General features: G+C 41.0%; 1 protein-coding gene across 1 annotated transcript; it reads right to left on the minus strand.

Annotated features, from left to right (window-relative positions):
• Positions 1–10,579: 10,579 nt before the first annotated feature.
• LOC110893567 (myosin-6-like) lies at positions 10,580–11,971 on the minus strand. The gene is made up of 5 exons (XM_022140668.1): positions 11,639–11,971; positions 11,302–11,562; positions 11,042–11,186; positions 10,793–10,945; positions 10,580–10,653 (listed from the first exon to the last, which is right to left on the minus strand). Exons 1-5 carry the CDS (start codon positions 11,969–11,971, stop codon positions 10,580–10,582), a joined length of 966 nt encoding a protein of 321 aa, XP_021996360.1.
• Positions 11,972–26,096: the final 14,125 nt, after the last annotated feature.

Consider the following 26,096-nt stretch of genomic DNA (forward strand, 5'->3'; position numbering starts at 1 on the left):
CAATTTCATCCACATAGATTTTGGCAAGTTAGTCAGCAGAAAAATCCTCGCGGATTGGCAAGAAATGCGCTGATTTAGTAAGATGATCAACAACTACCCAGATGGCATCGTGACCTTTCTTTGTGCGCGGGAGTGTGGTAATGACATCCATAGTAATGTTTTCCCATTTCCAAACTGGGATCTCTGGTTGCTCCAATAATCCGGAAGGACGCTGATGTTCAGCCTTAACCTTAAGACAAGTAAGGCATTTTGATACATATAAGGCGATGTCTTTCTTCATACCAGGCCACCAATACTGAATACGAAGATCCTTATACATCTTATCTGAGCCAGATGAATAGAATAACGAGACTTATGGGCTTCATCCATAAGCAGGGTACGAAGATTATCTTGGCTTGGGACCCACAAGCGGTCCATGAAGTAATACGATCCATTGTCCTTCAGTTCAAGAGCAGGTGTTATGTGATAAGGAAATTCCTTATCCATCAAACCTTGCGAAACACAAGATTGTTGAGCCTGAGAAATACGGGCTTGGATATCGGATTGAGCTTGAATAACAGATTGGACACGAACACAATGAAGCTTAGTACGTTCCTTGTGACTCAAAGCATCGGCCACGACATTCGCCTTACCAGGATGGTAGCGAATTTCACAGTCATGGTCGTTTAGAAGCTCCACCCAACGTCGTTGCCTCATGTTGAGTTCTTTCTGACTGGAGATATGCTGAAGACTTTTGTGGTCTGTGAAAACCACACATTTTGTACCGTACAAATAGTGTCTCCAAATCTTAAGAGCGAAGACAACTACACCCAACTCAAGATCATGAGTAGTGTAGTTTTTCTCATGTATCTTCAACTGTCTTGATGCGTATGGTATGACTTTGTTTCTTTGCATCAGGACGCAGCCAAGACCTAATTTAGATGCATCGCAATAAACGACGAAATCATCATTGCCCTCAGGCAAGGTTAGGACAGGCGCGTCGCAAAGTTTTTGTTTCAAAGTCAGAAACGCTTCCTCTTGTTTGAATCCCCAATCAAATGGCTTGTTCTTCTGAGTTAGAGCAGTTAGAGGAACTGCAATCTTCGAGAAATATTCAATGAAGCGGCGATAATAACCCGCTAGACCAAGAAAAGAATGAACTTCAGTAGGAGTAGTAGGCGTATCCCAATCCTTAATCGCACTGATCTTGGAGGGATCTACATGAATACCTTGTTCGTTGACAATATGTCCTAAGAATTGAACTTCTTTAAGCCAAAATTCACACTTGGAGCACTTGGCGAAAAGTTGCTCTTTCTTTAGGAGTTCCAAAGTAAGACGAAGATGTTGCTCATGATCAGCTCGCGTCTTAGAATATATCAAGATGTCATCAATGAAAACGATGATGAACTTATCCAAATAAGGTTTGCAGACCCTATTCATCAAGTCCATGAAAACAGTAGGAGCATTAGTCAAACCGAATGGCATGGCTGTGAACTCATAATGCCCATAACGAGTGCGGAACGCTGTCTTGGGAATATCTTCTTCATGCACACGAAGTTGATGATATCCAGATCGCAGATCAATCTTTGAAAAATAAGAAGCGCCTTGCAATTGATCAAAGAGATCATCGATGCGAGGTAGGGGATATCGATTCTTGATGGTGAGCTTGTTGAGCTCACGATAATCGATACACATCCTAAAAGATCCATCCTTCTTCTTGACAAAAAGAACGGGAGCACCCCAAGGTGAAAATCTAGGACGGATAAAGCCTTTGTCAGAGAGCTCCTGCAACTGCTTAGACAACTCTTGCATCTCAGACGGTGCAAGACGATATGGAGCTCTGTCAATGGGATTTGCACCAGGTACGAGATCAATACGGAACTCGACTTGGCGTGCTGGGGGTAGACCAGGTAACTCTTCAGGAAATACTTCAGGATAATCCCGAACAACAGGAATATCTTGAATAGACTTACCTTTGTCCTTATCTGCTACCACATGTGCCAAAAATGCCACATAGTTCTTTCGCAGACACTTCCGAGCTTTAAAATAAGACATGAGTTTGAGACCACCAGCAGGTTTCTCACCACGAACCTGTAGGATCTCACCTGACGAAAGCGGCATGCGAATGATCTTCTCAAAACAAATTATCTATGCGCGATACTTGGCTAACCAATCCATACCCACAATAACGTCGAAGCTTCCAAGTTGCATAGGCGTGAGGTCAATAGGAAAAAGATGGTTGTTAAGGTTCAACTGGCAGTTGCGGAGAACAGAATCAAGAACAATGGGTTCACCACTAGCCACTTCTACTGTCAATGGTTTACCTAGTTTCGTTCTAGACACACGAAGCAATGGTTCAAAAGATAACAACACAAAACTCTTATCGGCACCCGAATAAAAAAGAACAGATGCTGGCTGATTATTAATAAAGAACGTACCGTTCACCACATTATCATCTGCTTGTGCCTCTTTTGCGTTCATGTTGAAGACTCAACCTCGAGCCTGAGCCTGATTCTGATTCTGGTTGGCTAGCCTTGGGCACCGGTTTCTGTAGTGGGTCAGATCCCCACAATTGTAGCACGAACCAGGAGGAAAATGAGGTCGTGCAGCTTGACCTTGTTGCTGAGCAAGAGGCTGAGCAATTTGTTGAGCTTGGTTCTGGTTAGCAGGAATGCGGCAGGTGGCAGCAAGATAACCATTTCTTCCATAGTTGGTGCATTGACGACACTGAACCTGTGGTGGGTGATGGCCGTTACACCTGTTGCACAAAGGTGCATTGCCAAGATAAGGCTTCTTGGCTAGTGGTTGTGCAGGCTGATTTGGTGCAGCTTGAGCCTGTGCAGTAACGGCATAGTTTTGGGAAGCCTTCCGCTTCCTAGACCCCCTTGTAGAACCAGAATCCTTTCCTTTCTTGTTTTGACCTTTCTTGCTATCTTCTTGGTCAGCTGCCTGCTTCTTACCCTTGTCACCCTTTTTGTGCAGCTTTCCCTTTCGAATCTGCGACTCAGTCAATCTCGCTGATAACTCGATCGCCTGACGAGTGTGGTAGGGTTACTACCAGTAATGATGTCTTGTACCGAGTCAGGCAGGCCATCGGTGTACCTTTCGATGGCCTTGTCGAGTGGGGCAACCATTGTCGGGCAAAGCAGACTCAACTCCTCAAACCTATCAGTATATGCCCGGTGCTCGCCACTGTATTGTTTTAAGTCATCAAATTCTTTCTCCAAAGCTCGCTGTTCATGACGAGGACAGAACTCCCTCATCATTAGTGCCCTAAGTTCAGCCCAAGTCTGAGCTAGAGCAACATCTGCACCACGGTCCCTCATTACCCCGTTCCACCACGTAAGAGCCCTCTTCTGAAACACACTTGAGGAAAACTCGACCTTGCGATTGTCAGGACACTGCACGTGACGCAAATTATTCTCAATGCTCTCGAACCATTGAAGAAGCCCAGTTGCTCCTTCAGAACCACTAAACTTGAGTGGTTTTGCCGAGTTAAAATTCTTGAAATTGCATGGAGCATTGTTGTTGTTGTTGGCTTGGTTCCATTGAGCAAAGAGGTTTGGAAGTGCAGCAGCCATTTACTGCGCAATTATTTCTGCCAGTTCGGCATTTGCTACCTGATTGTCGCGTCGAGGAGGCATTCTAAAAGAGGAAAACATGAAAGGAACGAGTGAGATGATTGGATGAACAGAATGAGATGAAACAATTTCAACAAAAGCAAAGATGGTGGTTATGCATCGCTAAGCAAACAAGCGATACACGATGTCTAATCAAAGTAAATGGATCGATAATAATGTATCGCGAAGACATGTTCGCCTATAAGTGAACACTCACCCCAAGAGTTCCCAGGTAAGAGTGACTGGTCCGATTATGTGGATTTGTACGAACACTCTAGCCTTAGACAGAAAACCCGGGGTACATGCATTCACTCTTCCAGTTTGCACGTGTTCACACTATTAAAACTCAAAACTTTGACGAGATTTTGAAAATTCAAAAGGGTTCAAAACCATATAACAGAGGGTTCAAAACCTAGTAATCAATCATCCTAGAACAGATGATTAATTTTCAAAGCGGATTCGGAATTGAGGTTCTCGTTGTGGTTATCACCTAAGGATAGGTGAAGTGCATGTTTTAAAATCTAAACACAAGATAACTTGTGTTAGGGTCCTAGAAAGTTATAGTCTAGGTCAAAGCATTACTAATAACCTAATTCCCTATAATCATGGGCTCTGATACCAACTCTTCTGTCACACCCCGACCGCGTATAACATGCAACCGCGGCGGAAACGTCGGGGAGTGTTGAGACAGAATTAATTGTTTCACAACTATGGCATACAAAGTTATATTTTATTTATTAAACACGAGTGTTATATTGTTTCAAAATAGGAAATAAAGTGTTCAGAACATATTCAAACTAAGTCTATCTTCTTTTTATGTCTCTAAGGCACAGGTCCGCCCTAGTATCACAATCATCATCCTAAGCGACAGCTCCTGAAAACACATGTGAAAGTAGATACGTCAGCATAAAAATGCCTGTGAGATACATAGGTTTTGTGAAAATGGGATTCATGACTTGAGTTTAAAGAAAACGTTTAATGACAGTCAGTCATGAACCTTGTAAATTGTTTTATTTTGTAAATCATATGAAAAATGATAAGATCGGATGATATGTATAAATAAAATGTAAGGTTAAATGAATAACCTGGTAAAATGAGTATGTATAAGATAAGTTGTTTGTAAAAATAATGTCTTGTGAAGAATATGTTATTTGTGTAAAATGTAATATGTCTATACTGAAATGATTTAAATAATGCTACGATAGGTAATATTATACAAACATTTATATATAGGAAGTACCAGCGGCGTATCCACCATGTTTGTATCATATTACGTACGCCACATTACTCAAACCATTTACCCAAACCAACCACCATGTAAATTGTTCATGTATGAATCAATTGTCAAGTGTTATTGTGTAAACCATATCAAAATGTCCATGTCTAATGTAAACCACCAAATGTGTATATCAATGTCAAATTGTTTATGTTTAATGTAAATCATATAATGTGTATCCAAAATATCATGTATGGCATGTGAAATATATCAACTAGGCCATAGGTAAAAATGCACAAATACAGGGTATTGAATTAAACATAGTTTAAGTCAAAGTTATGTTTTGTGGAACAAATACATGCTATACTGATAGAAACATTTATGCGGTATTGTGAAAATGCATACATTCAAGCCTTTGTGACTGTGGTGATAGACCTTTAAACAAATTAAAGGTCTATATGTGTTATGTTTATCGAATTCGGTCATTCCTTCCAATCCAAACAAACCCGAGATTTCAGGAATGGTAGTTGTCAAGTCCTACGGTACCACTACCTACTAACGAGTGGCATGATCGGTTTTAATGAATTTACATTGTATAATTTAAACAAACCAAATGTCATACCAAAATGTGAGCATGTGATGAATAAATGTACTAAGTACACACACAATGGGCATACATAGCATAAATTGTAATGTAGAATAATGTACTAAGTACGCACACAATGGGCAAACATATCATAAAATGGAATGTAAAACAATGTACTAAGTACGCACACAATGGGCATACAAAGCATAGAATGTAATGAAATCATGTACTATAAATGTACTAATGAATATAGCAAGTATATGATGTGAAAGCATGAAAAGCATGAAAGTTATGTTAAAATATGCCTTAACATGTCTAATATTGTTACCAAATTAGTTTAGATACCAAAAGTTATGTTACACATGCTTAAAATGAATTTTGGCGTAAAAAGGGCATTTTGGTAATTTACCTAAGGCATATAAATTACCTATCACATAGCTACTTAAATGAAGCGACAATAAGGTATGACCTCGAAAGGTTATTCCCTATATACTATGGTCACCTAATGTGTTTGGTCGGATCCTAAAGATCGACCAAATGGGTCGGGTTCGAAAGCATAAGCGATTGTTTAGATCGCTTACCTTACGACCCTATATAAGCACTAAACTAAAAGTGACGAGCTAAGCATGTTAGAACATGCTTAACTAAGTTTAGAAAACCGGTTTGGCATCAAAACAAACGGTTTTGATACCTATGAGTAGTTTGGTTACAAAATACACAAGAATGCGCATTTTGGCCGAAACTACGACTCGTCACTGAGCCTAGATAACGTGGTGATCAGTAGGTGTAGTCACTAGGGACTATAACCATCGTGATCACGCTCACGTTATGAAGTTCAAACGAACTTCGTGTTGACCATAGGCTGGTCAACGCAGAAAGTCAAACATAGTTTGACTTTAGGACTAGAAATCGATTAAAAGAACGAAAGAACACTTACGAAGGGTCCGTGAAAGCTAATCTCGATCCAGGAGCTCAGGTATGAAGCAAAGGCCTCAACTTAGAGCTTTAGATCAGATTTTGTGGGTTTTACACCAAATGGGGGGGTATTTATAGGAAAAGCAAGACCGTTAGGATCGTTTCTTGAATATCGTGCCTTGATCTCATTCGTACACTTGTCAAAATGTTGTGGTATCAAAATGTGACCCTAGCCCCAGAGATTGTGAAGTGGCATTGCCCCTTGGATGCTTGAAAGGCCAAATTTTGCAAGAAAAACGAGTTTCTGCATCTGCAGAGCTGATGCGACCCATGTAAGAGTTCAGCCTGGCTTTACGCGGGCCGCCTGGAGGTGCAGTTCAGAAAACAAGTTTCATAAATGACAGTTTAGGTCCCTGTTGTGGTTTAGGGCCATTTCCGACATGCTTAAGGCCCGTTAAGCCATCTTTAAGGCCCTAAAATGATGCCTAAACATTGAGGACATGAAACATGCTCAAAAATATGTCGGATGTTGGTTCGTTTGGCCGTACGATCGCGATGTTCGGTTAATTACGACGGAATGCGCATAAGCGCGAAAAACGATCCAAATTGCGCGACGAATGGATTTTTCTTATGCCAAACACTAAGGCATAATATTATGATTCTTACATAAATTTTTGGATGTCCGGATGTATTCAGAACGTAAGTTATGCGCGAAAGTGCAAACTTGTGCACTTTTTGACACTTTTAGTCCCTTAATGATCCAAAAGTTTATTTTAGCATACCAAACCCCTCAAAGCCTATTTCTAAGCTATGTAAAGGATATTTATGGTATGTTTAACTTATGTACATGTTCCGGAATGTCTGTTTTAGTACGAATCATCATACTTTCGCAGTTTGTCAAGTTTAGTCCCTATAAGCGAATAAACTTGTTTTTGTCATACCAAAGCCTTCAAAACTTATTTCTAAGTTATGTAAAGGTTATTTAAGTTATATTAAGTATATGTTGATGTTCAGGAGTATTTATCGCATTAAACCGAGTACGTTTACGCACCAGTTTGCGTATAATTCTCCAGAAAGCGATGTAGAGTTAAGAATCGAACAAAAGTCAAAACATGAAAAAATGTAAAACATAACCAAACAAACATTGGGATCAAATAACTTTGTTTTATTGATAATTGAACTGTTCACAATGATTTCAAGCACAAATGTTACACTACAAAGGGTATCATCAAGTCCTGATGGCGCTAGAAGATGAAGACAAGACAGCGTTCCGCAGCGACATCGGAATTTTCGGTTACATGAAAATGCCCTTTGGGCTCAAGAATGCTGGCGCAGCGTACCAGCGATTGATGGATACGATCTTTGCTGAAAATATCGGGAAGCATATCGAGGTTTACATTAATGATCTTGTGATCAAGAGTCCCGAGGAGGACCAAATGTTAAAGGATATAGAGAAGACATTCAACTCTCTGAGAAGCGTGAACATGAAGCTGAACCCAGCAAAATGTTCTTTTAGTATGGAGGAAGGTAAGTTCTTGGGCTTCGTGGTTACAAATGGTGGCTTCAAAGTCAATCCTGAAAAGGTTCAAGCCATAGAGTGGATGAGGTCACCGTGCACGATCAAAGAGATGCAAAGATTAGCCGGCCGCCTAGCCGCGCTTAATCGATTTCTATCAAACCACACTACAAAATCCTACCCTTTTATCAGTACTCTACACAACTGCGTGAAAAAGAAAGAATTCAAATGGACGCAAGAGGCAGAAGCTGCCTTCCAACAAATGAAAGAGTATTTGATCAAGCTCCCTCTCTAACTGTGTCGTTTGAAAAAGAGCCACTCATTCTGTACTTGATTTCTTCAGACAAGGCAGTTGGGTCGGTATTGTTGGTGGAGAGAGGCGGAGTTCAGACTCCAATTTACTATGTTAGTAGGGTGCTTACGGATCCAGAAACAAGATATTCAAGGATGGAAAAGTTAGTGCTCGCGCTGCTACACGCCTCCAGGAGGCTGCCCAGATACTTTACAGGGCATGTAAACACGGTACTCACTAACTTCCATATCAGAACAATTTTGCAAAAGCCAGAGACATCAGGTCACTTGGCAAAGTGGGCAATCGAGCTGGGGGGTCACAACATTCTGTATTGGCCGCGCCCAACCATTAAGGTCAGTTACTAGCAGACTTCATCACTGAATTCCCAGAGGATCAGATCAAAGATTGTGAAGTTGTTGACACTCCCATCAAAGACACATCTGATGGATTATGGCTGCTATACACTGATGGGGCCTCAAACGAAGATGGCGCTGGAGCCGGATTGCGCCTTGTCAGCCCTGAGAAACATCAGTTTACATACGCCATCAAGTTGGATTTCAAGAATACCAACAACGAGGCTGAATATGAAGCATTCTTGTTAGGCTTACGCTTGGCCATCAAGATGGGAGCTCAAAACTTACAAGCACATGTCGACTCTCTGCTGATTGCGAGCCAAATCAATGGGTTATATGATGCGAAGGGCGAAGTTATGGCTTTGTACTTAGAGCAAGCGAAGGAGTTGCTTCAGCAGTTCAAACTATACAAAGGTGTTCATATTAATCGATCTGAAAACAAACCAGCGGACGCGCTAAGCAAGCTCGCTTCAACAGCCTTCCAACACCTCGTCAAAGATGTCAGGATCGAAGTCTTAAAAAACTCGTCCGTTTTGCTGCGAAAAATGAATGTAGTTGAGATAGGGCCACCATCATGGATGACTCCTATCATTCAATATCTTTAAGAAGGAATTCTCCCTGAAAACAAAGCAGAAGCTAGAAAGATACAGAACAAGGTGTTGTTCTATGAGATGAATGGTGGAATCTTGTACCGAAGATCCTTTTTGGGGCCACTTCTGCGTTGTGTGGACCCCCAAGGTGCAAGTTACCTGATCAGGGAGATTTATGAAGGCATTTGCGGCATTCATGCGGGCCCGCGCATGGTTGTCGCGAAGATAATGAACGCTGGTTACTATTGGCCAGGGATGCACGTTGACGCCCTAAAGGAATTGCGCAAATGCGACTCCTGTCAAAGGCACGCCTCGAAAACCATGCGCCCAAAAAACGGCCTCATCCCTGTGTCCAGTGCCTGGCCCTTCCAGCAGTGGGGGATTGATATGGTGGGACCTTTCCCTGAAGCTCCTGGAGCTGTGAAGTTCATAATTGTTGCCGTTGATTATTTCACCAAGTGGGTGGAGGCCAAAGCACTCGCTTCAACTACTGCAATGATGGTGCGCAAGTTCATATGGGAGCACATCATTTGCATGTTTTGTCTCCCACTCAAGATTATAACAGATAACGGCACCAATTTTGCTTCTGAAGACCTTCAAGAATGGATGAAAGAGATGAATATCGAACACACTTTCTCTTCTATTGCGCACCCTCAGGGCAACGGCCAAGTAAAAAGTGTTAACAAAAGTATCGTTGAAGGGATAAAGGCCCGCCTGGGCACTAAGAGAAGAGGCTGGGCAGATGAGCTCCCGAGCATCCTGTGGGCTCATCGAACCATGCCGAAAACGAGCACTGGCGAAACCCCCTTTAGCCTAGTCTATGGCTCAGAGGCGGTTATCCCAGCTGAAATTGGCCTCCCCTCGCCGCACTTGACAGCAGTCAACAAAATCGACAATGAAGCGGAGCGCCGTCTAGACTTGGACCTACTTGAAGAGAGGCGTGAAATACCGCGAATCAAAGAGGCCAAGTACAAGACACAGTTGGAGAGGTACTACAATGCAAGAGTGCGCATTTGTACCTTCACTCCAGGAGAGTACGTCTTCAGAGACAATGAAGCCTCCAATGCCGAACGCCCCGGGAAACTAGCACCTAAGTGGGAAGGCCCATACTTGGTACATGAGGTGCTAGGAAAAGGGGCATACAAGCTGCGCATACTGGATGGATACATCATCCCGCACACATGGAATGCGCAGCAATTGCGCAAGTGTTACATGTGACTACTCTCGGCCATGCACCTTTATCCACTTTTGTTGGCCACGCGCCTGTTTAATTACTTATGTTGGCTATACGCCCTTTGTTTTATTTTAATGATGTACGTTGGCCTAGCGCCTGTTTCTTAGCTACTTAATGAAAGCATTGGTTATGCCTTATGTTTCTTATCATCATGACTTCTACGTTACAAATGCATGTTAAACTTTTGATTAGCACGAAAATACTTCAGTAAATTACGAGCTCTTGAGTTATGCCTCCAAGGTCCTCCGCGAACATAACGCGAGACCGGGCAGTTACACTCACACAAGAGCCACACTTACATTTATTCGCGCTAACTTAACTAAAGTTTCTAGCAACAATGCAGTAATTGTAACTTGCCACATAAAAGCAAACATAAGTGCTATATTAAAAAAGCGCGATCGCGCAATAATTACATAAAAGTAATGAAAACATCATCAGTTCGATTCTAAAAGGCGCACCCACGCAACGATTACATAATTCAAAAGAAATACAAGGCACAACGCCTATCAACACTATCACATATTCATAACCATCGCCATCGCCATCACCACCGGCTGGTTCTTCCTCTCCAGATAGCTCCACAGTCTCTAGAGGATCTAAGATAGTCTTTAACCGTTGGCACCAGTCGTCATGCTTCAACGCTTCTGCGACCAAATCCATCACAGGCAGTGATAAATGGTCATATACCTTTTCAGCACGGGCTAATGCAGCATCAGCCTAATCGGTCACTGAGCAATGACTGACATCAAACTCCTGCCCTAATGCTTCTTCAACATGTTGCGCGCGCTCCAGATAACCTCCACAATGACCTACCACGCGCGAGGCATCTATGAGAGCGGCAACAGCCGCATCCAGCTCAGAAGAATTCAGGATAGAGTTGGCCATCTACAAGAAAGGCAATAGCTAAAAGAATAAGACAACACAAATAAAAATTAAGTGAAAAAGATGAGAGCCTTACCAGGACTACCCCTCTACCGCGCATCTATTCAGCATCCGAGACAAGCGTGTCAACGATAGCTTGGGCTTCGGAGTAATTGTTCTGTGCTATGTTGAGAGTAGAAGTGCTGATATCTCGCGCTTCTTCAGCTTTCTGTTTGGCCTCCTCAGCAATGGCAGCTTTCACTCTCTCAGCTTCAAGGTCAATTTCCAAGGATTCGCTTTTGTCAGTTTGTTCGTGCAGTCTGCGTTTCAACTCCGCAATCTCCACATCTTTGGCATGCAAATCCTTGTCCCTACTGGCCACCTGCACCTTTAACTCAGCCTATAAGAAATGAGATAATGACTTAGTAAAATTTTGATGAATAAAAATAAAGAAAGAAGAGCTAAAGGTGTTGAACCTCAACGCGCTCTTTGTCAGCTTCGACATCCTCGACCTTCTTTGTTAATGTGGCATTTTGAGCCTCAAGGTCGGTAATTTTGGAGCGAGCTGCAAACATGCGCTGGTTATCCTTCTTACAAACCTCCTTCCATTCGGTGCGCTCTTTTGACAAGAGCTCTTCAGCAGCACGAAGCTTGCTTCTTAAGCCTTCGCGACCCCACTCCTCCGATTTCCTATCAGACTCAAACTTAGCTTTCTCTTCAACAAACGCAGCCTTAGCTTTCTCAAAGTCCTTAACTTCCCTCACCAGGTGATCACGGTACTTTTCCCATTCAGCCCGCTCTTTAACCATCGTACGCCACTCACGCACGATTTGGTGGTTAGCGGCGCGGGTATTTGCTTCCCCAACGACTAAGCATGGTATAGCCCATCATGAGTTCGCGCCCTTTGGTGGTTAACCTCATCAGGAGGAAATAAATTCAGAAACCAATCGCGACACGCCCCAAACTCCAAGAATGTGTCCTTCTGTTTCAAACCCCCTGTAGCTTGGTGTAGAGCATCACCGCGAGCCTCCTTAGTGTAGGACTTGTAATAAATATCGCCTACGGTATCCTTAGGACCGATAGGAGTCTGTGGCATGGACCCTCAAGCACCTGTGCCACCTGCAGAAGTTGTAGTCTCTTTGCGCGCAGCAGCAGCCGATCCCCCAGCAGCAGAAGTGGCTTGAACAGTTTGGGTGGGGGCATCAACCTGCGCAGGCATGGTTAGCTTAATAACCTCGGGTCCCTTCCCCCGAGTATTTTCCTTCTTTTTCTCACGAAGGGGCTGGTCAAGCCCCGTAATATGAACGACCTCCGGACCCTGCGTTTTATCCTGCGTGGTAGTAGCAGCGGTCTGGGTCTCCTTTGATTGATCACCTGCAGGCTTCTCAGCAGCCTTCATCTCTTTTTCCTTCTCTTTGTCTGTCTCTTTCTCAACCATCTTCTCAATCGTCCCCACGATTGTCTGGGGATGTTTAATGGTGAACTTCGTTTTCTTCACCACCGGCTCCTTCGGGTCTCTAATCTCAACACCCTTAGTCCTCTTAGGGACCTTCTTCTAGGCCTCTACAGAAACTAAGTGTTAAAGAAATGTCACTAGAGTAAAAAGACAAGTATCAACTTAACACGAACCTGGGGAGAATTTATATAGGGTGCGCAGCCTGCTTTGCTTCCCTATCACAGGGACCCCCTCAGCCTTCTGTGCCACTTTGATATCAGCAGCAGCTGTCTCCCTACTTCTTTTCCTGCTCACTAACTTGGCAGCAGGTTCTTCCTCTTCTTCATGTTCTTCCTCTTCCTCCTCATCCAGAGCGATACAGGAGGGAGTAGCGCCAGCATCAGGGTTCCTCGACCCCGCGCTCCCTGAACTCCTTGAAGCAGCAGCGCTCAATTTCTTCTCACCTATATGAGACAAGCCTTCAAGTGAGTCGCTTGTAATTACATAATCTTCTAAGTTACTCTACCAGAATCGAAGAGTACCTTTCTCATAGGCACCAGTGGTCGGGCGGCTACTCCCGCCCTTGTTGCTGGTTGGCTCAGGATCAATGGTGATAACCTTCTTCTTCTTCTTGGGTGGTTTCTTCTTCTTCTCCTCCGGATCAATCCCAAGGTCATGCAGCACACCTGCAAAGATGTTAGACCAGGAACTTAGCTCCCCATTGGAAGACCCGACAGACTCCTCGCTGGAAAGATAAAGTATCTCTTTCCCAACAGAAGTTACAGCTCGCAAGGGCCTGGGGTTAGGTAGATGCACACCTTCGGTTGCGGTGGGTGGATTGGCAAAAGACCTAGCAGGAGGATACAAGAAACGTCCTTTAATACATTCAGAATCGAAAATTAAGCGCAACTAAATTACTAAAAGAGGAAACAATCAAAGAAATAACTAACCTCTATCTTGAAACTTCAACACGGGCACTGCAGTGCAATCTTCCGGCCATTGGTCGCTCATCTGCGCCGCAACATGGACATTCTCGCCAAAGATCCAGTTTGGCGTCGCAACTAGCTTTAAGTACCAGGCTTCTCCCTTTGGAATCGGCAACTCTTCCTTCTCGATCGTGTCCGGCGCACGGAAAATCATGGCTATTGGAATAACCTCCTCTCTAATGAAGAAAAATTTCTATTTCCAATCGTGGAAACTCTTCGGAGGATTAAGAAGAATCTTCTTGGCTGATCCCCGGTTTCCAAATGAATAGAATCCCATGTTCCTAATTAGCTGATAGAACGCCCTAAACTTCTCCACTGTGGGCTCTATATCATGGGATCGGCATAGAAATTCAAAGTGTCTTACCCTCACCATTCCGGGTGGATTCATCTGTGAGATATGAAACCCATAATACTGAAGGATATGGGCCATGAACTCTGTCGCCGGCAACCGGAAGTTGCCCTGTAAGAAGAAGTCTTCAAAAAGGGTAATATACCCCGGCGGTGCATCGGCAGCTGTTTGGTTTTGACCGGGATATCGTGCATCCCACTCCGGTGGAAACCGGAATCCTCTTGTAATTTGTTCAAACAACCCCAAGTCCCATTTGAGGACACGGAGGGGACCTTCATCACTTGGGTTTCCTTCTTCAGCTATGGATATTCAAGTAGAAGCTTTGAATATTTTCTGGAAAATTTGAAGATCTTAGAACTTCTGAAGAAAACTTGAAGATCTGCTAGTGTTTCTTTGAAGGTTTGAAGATTCAAAGAAGATTCAAAGACGAATAGAGAGAAAAGATAGCAACAGAGGAAAGGATTGTGATCTACTCTCTCCTATCGTCGACTATATATACCCATCGCATTTAATGCGATGGGTAAACGTGCCAGATTCACCGCGCGCGTAGCCAACCAGAAGACGCCAAGTAAGGCGGGATTCTCGAACTGACGGTTACCACGCGCGCTTGGTCCTCACTCGCCTGACGGAAAGCCGAACCGTCAGGGACAACTTGATGACGGCCGTGTCAGCAGTCAACTCAAATGTCGCCATCAACGACATTTCACCCCAACCTGTCAAAATTCAAAGTTCGAGGTTTTCCCGCTCAAATTTACCACAAACTTCCTGCAGAAGTTACGACAGGCCGCGCAACACTCATAGTTATCCAATGAACCTGCGCGCTTACACCCAAAAGCAGAGAATCATCATCAGCCAAACCTGGTAGTCGAGCCGTAGTAACTGACAAACAATTACACGCGCGCCGTCTACCAATAGTAAGCAAGCATTTCTCACAATTAGCACTTTCTTTTTTCTAAGTCCAGAGCTCCAACCATTTACTTCGCGCATGATGCAGCATTGGACTGGGGGACTTGAAGGGGTATGGTCCCAAAAAGCCGCCCAAACCTTTCTTCAGGTCGCGCGTTGGACCATACTCCTTATTTAGCAAGCTGATCAATCTTAGACTCGTGCGGGTTACTTGAACAAAGGCTCACCTCACGCGAGGTTCAAACAAGAGAAAACATCAGTTTCAACACTTAGCATTCTGAATAAAAGCCTTCAGCATCTATAATCCTGCGCGGGCTAGTTACGTGCTCAGCAAGGGTCGCGCAGGAGTTAGAGCGCAGGGACACTTCAAAAAGTACTCAAGGTACAAATGGCAGAAGAAAGAGCCAATCAGCGTCCACCAGGCTGTGCTCTATCATGCTCCACGATCATCTGACGTGCAGGAGACAATAAGTACACAAGGACGTCTACGTGGCACCAATCAGGGGGCGGCGACACCTGCCCCATGATCTCCACTTACCTGCTGATGGAAGAGGGACAACAAGGCCGACAACAGGGACACGTGGCTCCAATCAAGGTGCGCCAGCACCGGAGGTCTTCTAGAAGGCACTAACGGTCTATGTTGGTGCATCCGTCTGTAAACTTCGCCTTGTATCGAGTCTTGTATGTATGAAGATAGATCAGGGCACGTTGTATGAGAAAATTGTCAAAAATAGGTTTGGAGGTAATTTCGCACGAAATTACATACTGTAATTTCGCACGAAATTAACAGTGTAATTTCGCACGAAATTAGATTTCGTGTGAAATCTAATTTCGCTTGGCAGGTTCGTGCGAAATTAGCCAGCCTATATATACCCCTGATTTCGTTTCATTTGTAACTTTCCGGCTCAAGTACCGAAGTGCTGCCGAAGTGTCGTCTCGCTGTAAATCGTTGTCAAATCAATCAAAAGACAGTTTAAAGTGATATTCTAGCTGAATTGAACTTGATACGACTGTTTCCGCCTTTCGTATCGAGAAAAACTCTTATGATCGACTCATTCGGGTCTGAAAATGATCCTACAAGTGGTATCAGAGCTCAGGAGGAAGAGTTCTTACAAATTCAGCTGCAAATTCTGATTTCTACACCTTCTTTTTCACAATTAACAAGTTTTCACGGTTAAAATGCTTTGAAATTCACACATTATGTGCGCAATAGTGTTTTAACAAATCCTTGAAAGTTTCAGACTTAAAATCGGACAAATACTTGATCAATTTGACAAAATTTAGCTCGAGATGATGACATCAGCATAATTTCGCACGACATTAGGGCTTAATTTCGCACGAAATTACCTTATTTCGCATCAGTTAGTAATTTCGTTTGAGAGGTCCACACGAAATTAGTCTTTTCGCATCAAGGAGTTATTTCGTTTGATAATTTCGCACGGAATTAGCTATTTCGTTTGAATATTCCACACGAAATCACTATTTCGTTTGAAATTGTGTTATTTCGCACGAAATTAGTAATTTCGTTTGAACTAATTTCGTTTGAAGTCATCTTACAGGTTATTTCATTTGAACAGGTTAATTTCGCACCAAGTGTTTTCGTTTGAAAGAAGTTGATTTCATTTGAAACTGACTGTTTGTGAAATTCTTGAAAACCTAAACATGGAAGAGGAATTTTATAACGCGTTTGCTACTCCGATTACCATTACTCAGCAAGCAATGTTGGAAAATGAAACGGGCACTATGCGGAAACCGCCTAAACTCATGAACATTGAGGAGTATAAAGGATGGGAGGAACGATTCGAAAACTGGGTGCAAGCAAATTATTTGGATGCTTGGGAATGTGTTGAAACGAAATATGTTAGACCGACGAATGATGACGAAGAGGAGATTGCTATCAAAGACCTTAGTGCTGATGAGAAAAAGAAATATAAAAATGAAAAAATGATGATCAGTTTGCTGCAACAGGCTGTTAAAGAGGACATCTTGGTCTTATTGCAACATAGTGGAAGTGCATATTCGATTTGGAAAGCATTAAAATCTAAGTTTGTGGGAAGCCAAGAGATGATTAAAAACAAAAAATCACTTTTGAAGAAGAAGTTTGATTTATTTCGTGGCTTAAAACAGAAACTACAAAGCAGATTATCGAAAGATATTGCAATCTTGTAATGAACATGAAAAAAGTGAGCATCACAAAGACAATGAAGAACTGATTGAGAAGTTGGCTGATGCATTGCCACATGAAACTTGGGGCACGTACTTGATGATGTTAAGAAATAAGAAAGGGTTTAACACTCTAACTTTGAGCAAGTTCATTGAGAAATTGGAAGCTCAGGTGAGAAATTGGAAGCTCAGGAGATGGAACAAAGGAAGATCTCAAGAATGAAGGACTTTGACGGTGAACAAGATATTGGTCTTTATTACAAAGGAGGTGTTAGTGATAAAACCAACATGTCACCAAAGGTTGAAACTGCATTCAACGCAAAGAGTTCTTCAGGAGGGTCTTCTCAAGGATCGAATAGCAAAACAGGATTTTCTTCATATCCATCATTTGATCCAAACTTTTCAACAACAAAGAATGGAAAGAAGTTACAGTGCAACATGGTTTTAGATCTTGAAAATGGTCAAATATACACGAAGGAGGTTGCAAAAAGTCGCATGTCTTTGTTGGTGACTGTGTTAGAATCATATGAGAGCTTAGTGGCAGGCCGGATCGGGAATCCAATGTTGACAAAAGAGGATTACGATCAGATTGATGCTGAGGAGATGGAATTGATGGATATAATGTGGTGTTTGGAGAGTGTGTTGAGACGAGCTGAGAAATTCAAACAGATCACAGGAAGAGATGAGTTCCGTGATGCAAATGTTTCTACTTTAGGTTTTGATAAATCTAAAGTTACTTGTTTTCGTTGCAGGGAAAAAGGACACTTCAAGAGAGAGTGCACGAATCGTGAAGCAAGTGGAGCTCAAAATCCGTTCAACAACAATGACTACTATCAGAAAGCGATTTATCATCAAGTTGCTCAACAACAACAACAACCACAAACTGCTCATGCCAGGAAAGAGATTGAAGAATCGTCAAAGAGAGCCTGTATGGTGAATCAAGAAGATAATAAATCATCGAAAGGTTTCAGTTGGGACAAATATGTTTCAGCCGATAACAAAGCATGTTTGATAAATCAAGATGATGAAAAATTACCAGAGGGGTTTAGCTGAGAAAATTTCAGTTGGGATAACTATGATCCTAACAAAACTTCAAGTCACAAAGCTTTTGTTGCTCGAATTGAAGAAGATAGTGATAATGATGATTATTATGCAAAACGAATGCAGGAGCACTTAAGAATGTTAGAGGAAAGTGACAGTGATGATGAAAAAGTTAAAAAGAAAAAGAAGAAAGTTAAAAAGCAAGTTAGCAGTGATGATGAAGAAGTTCCGGTGATCAAGAGAAAGGTAAAAGTAGTTCCAGAATTCAAAATTGACGCAGAAGCTGATGCACGAAAGATTCCGGTGAATTGTGAAAGTTGTGAAGTTATGAAGAAGAAAAACAGTGAATTGATTAACAACATGAACAGGTTGAAAGAATCATACGATGTTCTGAACAAAGCCATGAATCAATACAACGAGTCGAGCAGTGAACAAGCTATTGCCATGAAAACACTTCAGGGAGCTTTCATGACGAAGGAGAAAGTTGTCAACAATTACAATTATATTGAGAAGTGTGCTGTTCTAGAACAAAAACTGGAAACTCAAAGGATTGAAACAGAAAGGGTTAATAGATTATTAAAAAGTTACTCACGTACTTCTTTTGTCATTGACAGGATTTATCCAACCGTTGAAGGCATGAAGGCATTTGAAGAAGATGAAGTATCTGAAGAAAAGACTTCTGAAAAGAAGAAGGATACTAAAGTGAAAGTTTCTGGTAAGAAACAAAGTGTCAGTTACAACAAGTGTCCACCCCCGCTTGAAAATGGATATTCACCAAGAAATTCAAATTCTGAAAGAGTCGAAAAGGCAACCAACTTAGTGTGGGAGTCTGAACCTTCAGTTAATTTGCCAGAAAATATTGATGTTACTTTCACATCGTCTGACACTGATCAACAATCTCAATTGATGAAGAAAGTGGTGGATCATGTGTTGGATAACGATGAAACCGAGGAGTCAAAGTCGGAGTCAAAATCAGAGTCAAAATCAAAGTCTGAATCCGACACGTCAAGTTCAAAAGTCAAACAGGGCAAAAGAGTATACAATAAAGAATTTATGTTGTCAAAATCTAATTTGGATGACGAAACATTCAAAGTGGCTTATACTTTGAATGATTCTGACAAATTATATTCTGATGATGAATTTCCAATAAGAGGTGTTAAACCAGAAATGATAAAAAAAAGGTTTTCAAATTAACAGAAATTAATACTTCTGAAATAAAAGATGTAAATCTTAATGAAAAACCTAAAAAATACACCTCAAGAGTTCAACAAAGAGAAAACAAGAAAAAAGGTTACTGTTCTGGTTCTGGTTTTCAAAAGAAACCATACCATAACGGTAATTTCAAAAAGAAGGGTTTAGGTTTTATTCCACCAGAAAATCATAAAAATGATAAAATTTATAAAACAAATACTGTATTTGTTTCAGGAACAAGCTCGGAAGAAGAGGTGAAAAGCTCATTCTGGAAGCAATCAAACAGAGAATTCCTTGCGAAGAAGCAAGAAGAAATGAAGAATGAAGTTGTTTAGAAAAAAGAAATGAGAACCTGTTTTCAATGCAAAACAAGTGGTCACATTGCCAAGAATTATCCTAAGACAATCTAAACAAAACAGGGAGTGTCTCTCAAGTTGAAAGAAAAGATAGTTGAAAATGAACCACCAAAACCTTTGATAGTTTTCAAAAACTCAAAATTTGAGGTTGGTGAATGTTCAAAGAGGTTCTTGACAACCAAAAGTGGGTTGTTAAGAAATCTGATGATAGTTCCAGCAATGATTTTGATTCATCAAAAATCAGAGGAGTTATCTTCTGGCGATGAATCTGATTCCACAAAGTCAGAGGAGCCATAGGTTGAATCAAAAGGTGAAAACTCAGTACCTCCAATGGATGATGCAAATTTTCCACCATTGAGGGCTGAAAATTTTAAACAAAAAGTTGGCCAAGTTGAGATTTCAAATCAATTCTTTTCTGAAAAGAAGGAATTTGATGTTGAAAAAGCCTTTAACCCCAAAGTGCATCATATTTTTGGAAAAATGATTAATGGGAAGGCAAAAGGGGTAAAGGAATTCTATGAGAAGAAGAGGAAAGGTAAGAAACCGAGTGTAGATGACTCGGAATCTCCCAAGGACTGTCGGGCTTGGGAAAACATTCTTAACTGAAAAACCTGACTTGCCGGAGCTCCCAGGTTGGTAAGAGTGGAGCAGGAATCGGCATCATTCTTTGTATCAAGTTTAATTGTGCATACCTACAAGTGGTAATTGGTTTGACTTACAAGTGATTCATCAAGGTCATTAGGTTGAACTTGATGTAATCTTTATACAAGTGGTATTTCTAAAAAAACAAGATGATGAACCCCGAACCTACAAGTGGTTTTAACAAAAATTATTTTCCGGAAAAACCATTTTGATTAAAACAAACTTAACTGTTTTGAAATCTTAATGGGAAAATAGTTTGTTGTAAGGAGGAGTTCTGATTGTTTATGCCAAGTGAATGGTGAATTGAAGCTTGAAAAGCAGTTGTCACTTTTTTTGTACAGTTTATTTTCAAATGTTTCTTTAATTGTGTTTGAATTTTAGGGGGAGTAAGAAATTTCAGAAAATCCAAAAACATTAGAAAATTTGAAAAAGCCAAAAACATGATAAAACAAAAAATGAGTTTTGTTGAAGAATAGAGGAAATGATAGTACATCAGTGGACTATCACAACACGCTAAAGAATTGGAAAGTCAAATGTGATAAACAATCTCACTGATGATGTGCCAGTAGGTTTTTACACACTTAGTAGATTGTGTTCGAGATATAAACCTAAATTTCAAACTTGCTTAAATCGTGGGGAACATCTCTTGAATATATGGGTAACCCCCGAAATCTTGTTTGAAAGGTCCCTCTTTCTGAGATCTAGGTCTATATACTCAGTGATATCTGGGGTATTATCCCGGGACTTCTGATTTTGCGGAAGCAATGGCCTAGTCCCCGTATAATACTTTGCATTTGCTTGAAATATAGTATCGCCCTCAGTACAAAAAAGTGATGAAACATTGAAAAATGCTAATCATGTGCTGTTGAAGAAAAGATTCTCTAAAGGGGACACACCTAAAGTCGAACCGTCATCTCTTTGCTGAACGGAAGTTCTGACCTGAGCTTTCACGGTCTCGCATTTAACCCTTTACAGATATCATCTAGGTATACTCACCTGTAAGACTGAATATTGGGATCTGGATACGGGAGTATATTCAAGTGGTGGGACACGCGAATAAGTTTAAGTGCTTAAAACACTAAATTCGTATCTCGGAACAATGGAACTTTGTGTGAAAATTTAAGTGCATCAGTATACTGACAATTTAAGTGAATTGTTTAGAACTTAAAATGTTTAAAGCTTAACGGTGTTGGTGATTTGTCTCAAAAACTGATATGGTCCTGTTACACAAACTCACAAAGATATTGTTTGTAAATATTTCTTTTCTAAATACTCAATATAAAAATCCCAAAAAGATTATAGTGTGTTTTAGCATAAAATTTTGAAAAATCCAAAAATATTTTATTTCATCTTATTTTCGACAACTGATGTTGAAAAGCTCATTTTCAAAATTCCAAGTGCTAAACATGATGAACATTTTGTGAGGGGGAGTATGTTTGAAATAATGAAAAAGATTTAAATGTGTTGTCTTCAAGTGGTCATCTGAAGTTTGTAAATGTTAAATCATTCTTTGATTGATTTTGTTTGTACGAGTGGTTAACAGAGAATAAATTTGTCAAATTGTTAAATTTGTGAAATTTATTTTGAGGTAGAGGATGTGCAGGTACGCCAGGTTTTCGATTCCTGAGGATTCTGATTCTGGGTAGAGAGCCAGGTTACGATCTTGATCCTGTGGAGGCCAGACCACGATCCCGAGCACAACTCAAGGGGGAGTCTGATAGCAAAAAGGAGCTTGATTGGTAAAGAGCTAGGTTCATCCTGGGAAGAATATGAGTCAAGTTCTGATTCTGGATCTAATGTTCATCTTAGGGGGAGAAAAGCTGATGATGCTGATGAACTTAAGGAATCAAGAGATCTGATTAAGTGAATGTAAGAGACAGCTACAGATCTTGGGATGATAGATAAGAGCCAGGTCGAGATCTTGGAAAGAGAAAGAAGATAGAGCTAGGATCACGATTCTGGGATTAACAAAAGATGAAGAGAAGAGAGAGGATGCTTTACATTGTTAGATACTTCTAAAAGAGTTTGAGAGGACTGACAAAGACTGAAGATCAAAGACTTGACACACTGAAGACTTCGTCAACATCCGAGGGGGAGTCTGTTGGTGCATCCGTCTGTCGGCTTCGTCTTGTATCGAGTCTTGTATGTATGAAGATAGATCAGGGCACGTTGTACGAGAAAATTGTCAAAAATAGGTTTGGAGGTAATTTCGCATGAAATTACATACTGTAATTTCGCACGAAATTAGATTTCGTATGAAATCTAACTTCGCTTGGCAGGTTCGTGCGAAATTAGCCAGCCTATATATACCCCTGATTTCGTTTCATTTGTAACTTTCCGGCTCAAGTACCGAAGTGCTGCCGAAGTGTCGTCTCGCTGTAAATCATTGTCAAATCAATCAAAAGACAGTTTAAAGTGATATTCTAGCTGAATTAAACTTGATACGACTGTTTTCGCCTTTCGTATCGAGCAAAAACTCTTCTGATCTACTCGTTCGGGTCTGAAAACGATCCTACAGTCTACACCAGTGAGACAAGAAGGATATTCTCTGTTGTCGCCTTCCGGCCCAAGGCCCATCAACCCATCTCTCCTTACACCTCTCCGGCTATAAATAGAGACCTCCGTTGCACAGGTTAAACATTCTCCACTCTCTACTCTCACTCTTAACACACTTATTTCCTCAAAGCAGATACTTATTCTCACGCCGGAGTCTGATTAAGAGGAAAACCCCCATATTCCCCTCTTGACGAGCTAACAGTGTTCTGTTTTGCAGGAAGATCAGACCATCAAGGAGCTCAGGAAAGTTATAAGAAGATTAAGCCTCATGTTTGAAACATAAACCAAACTAATTAACTCTAAAATTAGTTTCGTGTTTCTTCATTGGCGCCCACCGATTTTTGCAATCACTTTCATCTTCTTTTTCTGAGTTTTTCGGTTTTCTTGGTCATGGCTGGTCAAGGAATCATCCCCGATTTCGGCTTTGGCACAAACTCTAACGTAGGTACGGGTGAGGACAATCACAATGTCCAAGTCCAACCTGTGGAGGAGATAGGCGAAATCAAAATAACCAACACTGGGGACCCCGTGCGAGCATCACTTGCATCACTCAAACAGGAACCCCAGGAAGCAATGTTGCTGGTCCTTCAAACCCAGCTCCAAATCCAAACATTTCGGCGCTACTAGGGCTACCAGAAGGCGAAACTTTAGCCTCTTGGTACGCCAAACAGATTGCTACCATAAATGCTACACTAAAAGAAAATCTCATGTTGTGTTTGAAGATGATGAGGAGATTAAATCAGTAATCCCTGTATCATCTGCCCCCATTCAAAACAGTCCATCCTCATCATTTCCACCCAGAAAACCCACTTCATCCCTTCCAATTGCTACACTGCCATCAGTCATTACCTTAGAAGCTCAATATCCTAGTTAGCCATTGTTAAAGGTGAAAGTGAATCATTCTTCACAATAGATGATCCATGTAAAAGATCTTTCCCATCAATTTATGGCTATAAGAAGCCTCAAAACTTAGATGAGTATCTGAAATTAAAAGTAACACAGGCTGAGGTTATAGCAAGAGAGAATAGCATAGGGATGGATGACAGGGAATACCGAAGGTTCTTATCATTTCAGCTTAGCAAAGTCAAAAAACTTGAAGACTTTGCTAGGGACCTGAGTAAATCCATGTCTGAGAGGCTAATAATTCTGAGCTTCAGATGCAACTAAGGGATGATTATGTTGGACACATTATGAAGTACAAACCATATAATGTAACCAGAGATCAATTCAAAGACTGGTCATCAAATGCTCTTAGAGAAGAAATCAATAGAATCACAAAAATGCGCAATGATCCTCTGGTAAAGCCAACTCCACTTAATTGGAAGAAAGTCAAAAATAGTGGATTCAGATGAGGCATTGAAGTTTAAAAGAATGAGAGCAGAGCTTGTGGCTGCTTGTTATGGTTCAGCTAGATCCATTGCCAGATGGTCTAAACTGAAGATAGTTGAGACCTACAAAAAGCTGGAAGAACTTAGAGCTGAAGATCCAAATGTTCCTCAAAATCCAGTCTATCTTGCAACTGCTATTTTGTCTCAAAAGATCCATACTCCCAAAAACCTTCTCTCATCATCTACTTTATCTGAATCCATTGCAAATTTAGTTAGCAGACCACAATCACCAAACTCATCTTAAATAATTCTTTTCCCAAGAAAACCAACTGATCCAAAAATAGTAAAGTGGAAGTCATGCTTAAAAACCCAAGTATTGACTTTGATCAGATCAGATGGTAGTGTTGAAGAGATTAAAATGAATAGTGTATATAATCTGAATGTATACGATCTACAAGATTTGTTGGACCTTCAACATGAAAGGGATGATGAAGAAGGCGTGTTCTCCCTGGACTTTGAACTACAATTCAAAGGACAAATCAGGGAGATGTTGATGAGAAATAAAAATCAGTAATAAAGAAGTGTTTTGGTATCATCTGTTGTATAGGGAGATTGTTGGATCAGCAGCTGTGACATTGTCTCTAGTAGCATATTTAACCAGGACACAACATGTAGCAAAGGAGATGTTGCTGCGTAACACACTCTTGATTGAGCTTTGATGAAAAATGTTGAGGCAGGTGATCGTGTGTTCATAGTTAATGTTTGTTGAAACTTAAGTTGTATTCGAATTCTATTAAGTTTGTTAGACATCTTTTATATATATTTATGTCTATAAACAGATTACATTATCAATGGGTGATACTCCCTTTTTTCGATAGGAGAATGGAAATAGTCTTATGTAACTGATATATTAACCGATGATCTATGTTTATAGTTGTCTTTTAGCTATAATAGATAACACGTTTTGGTACAATATCTATATACCTATCCATACTTTAAAATGTGTTATGCATGGTTTTCTAAAACAACCCGTGTTTGCACACGGATCTTACTACTAGTACTATATAATAAAGTAAACCTTACGGGGACACATGTCAATAGATTGGGAACTCTCTAGTGTATTTTCCGGCCTAAATAGAGTTATCCAATTTATTAAATAAAATTTTTAAACTTCAAATATATATTATTTTTAAATGCTAGAATTAGGGAAGGTAAGTAAAGAAAAGTAGAAAAAAAATGGTAAATGGATTATACTTTATAATTTAATATGACGATTAATAAGCAATTTTCTCCTACATTTCTTTATTATACATTAAATAAAATTAATACCATGTCATAGACATATTTAAGTAATAACAAAATTGGCATAAATAATCTTTTTTTAAATTAAAGCTCCAAATAAAAATACAAGTAACAATAATATACATAAATGATAACATATAACAAATAGTTTATTCTAATACTCTAACAATATAAGATGTATAATAACATATAGAGTTAACTGCCATTTTCGTCCCTGTGGTTTGGTCACTTTGGCCATTTCAGTCCATTTTTCAAAAATGCGCCATTTTCCTCCCTGACGTTCTGGAAAGGTGCCATTTCAGTCCAAAAATCATAACCCAGTTAAGTCAGTTAGTAAACAAGGACTGATTGTGTAAATTTGTAACATAAAGGACTGATTGTGTAAATTTGTAACACCACCACCACTAGCCCTGCCACCACCACCACTCCGCTGCCACCACCACCGCCACCACCGCCACCACCGCCACCACAGCCACACCGCCACCACAGCCACTGCCACCACCACCGCCACCACCGCCACCACCGCCACCACAGCCACACCGCCACCACTGCCACCACCACCACCGCCACCACAGCCACACCGACGTTCTCGTTTTATACATTTTCTGGAACGTTTACGTGCAAAACGAAATGGAGGATGCAGACGATGGAAGTGGTCGATTTGCCTGAATTCGGATGA

The sequence above is a fragment of the Helianthus annuus genome, chromosome 12, assembly GCF_002127325.2.
Source record: "Helianthus annuus cultivar XRQ/B chromosome 12, HanXRQr2.0-SUNRISE, whole genome shotgun sequence".
Taxonomy (NCBI): Eukaryota; Viridiplantae; Streptophyta; class Magnoliopsida; order Asterales; family Asteraceae; genus Helianthus; species Helianthus annuus.

What these genes read in the sequence shown, in the direction of transcription:
- LOC110893567 (XM_022140668.1), bottom strand. Translation starts at nt 11,971, where the DNA reads ATGGTTAAAGAGCGGGCTGAATGGGAAAAGTACCGTGATCACCTGGTG. An exon ending in CTGACAAAGAGCGCGTTGAG is followed by an intron (nt 11,563 to 11,638) that starts GTTCAACACCTT and finishes CATTTCTTATAG; the next exon opens with GCTGAGTTAAAGGTGCAGGT. An exon ending in GTTGATAGGCGTTGTGCCTT is followed by an intron (nt 10,654 to 10,792) that starts GTATTTCTTTTG and finishes TTATGTGGCAAG; the next exon opens with TTACAATTACTGCATTGTTG.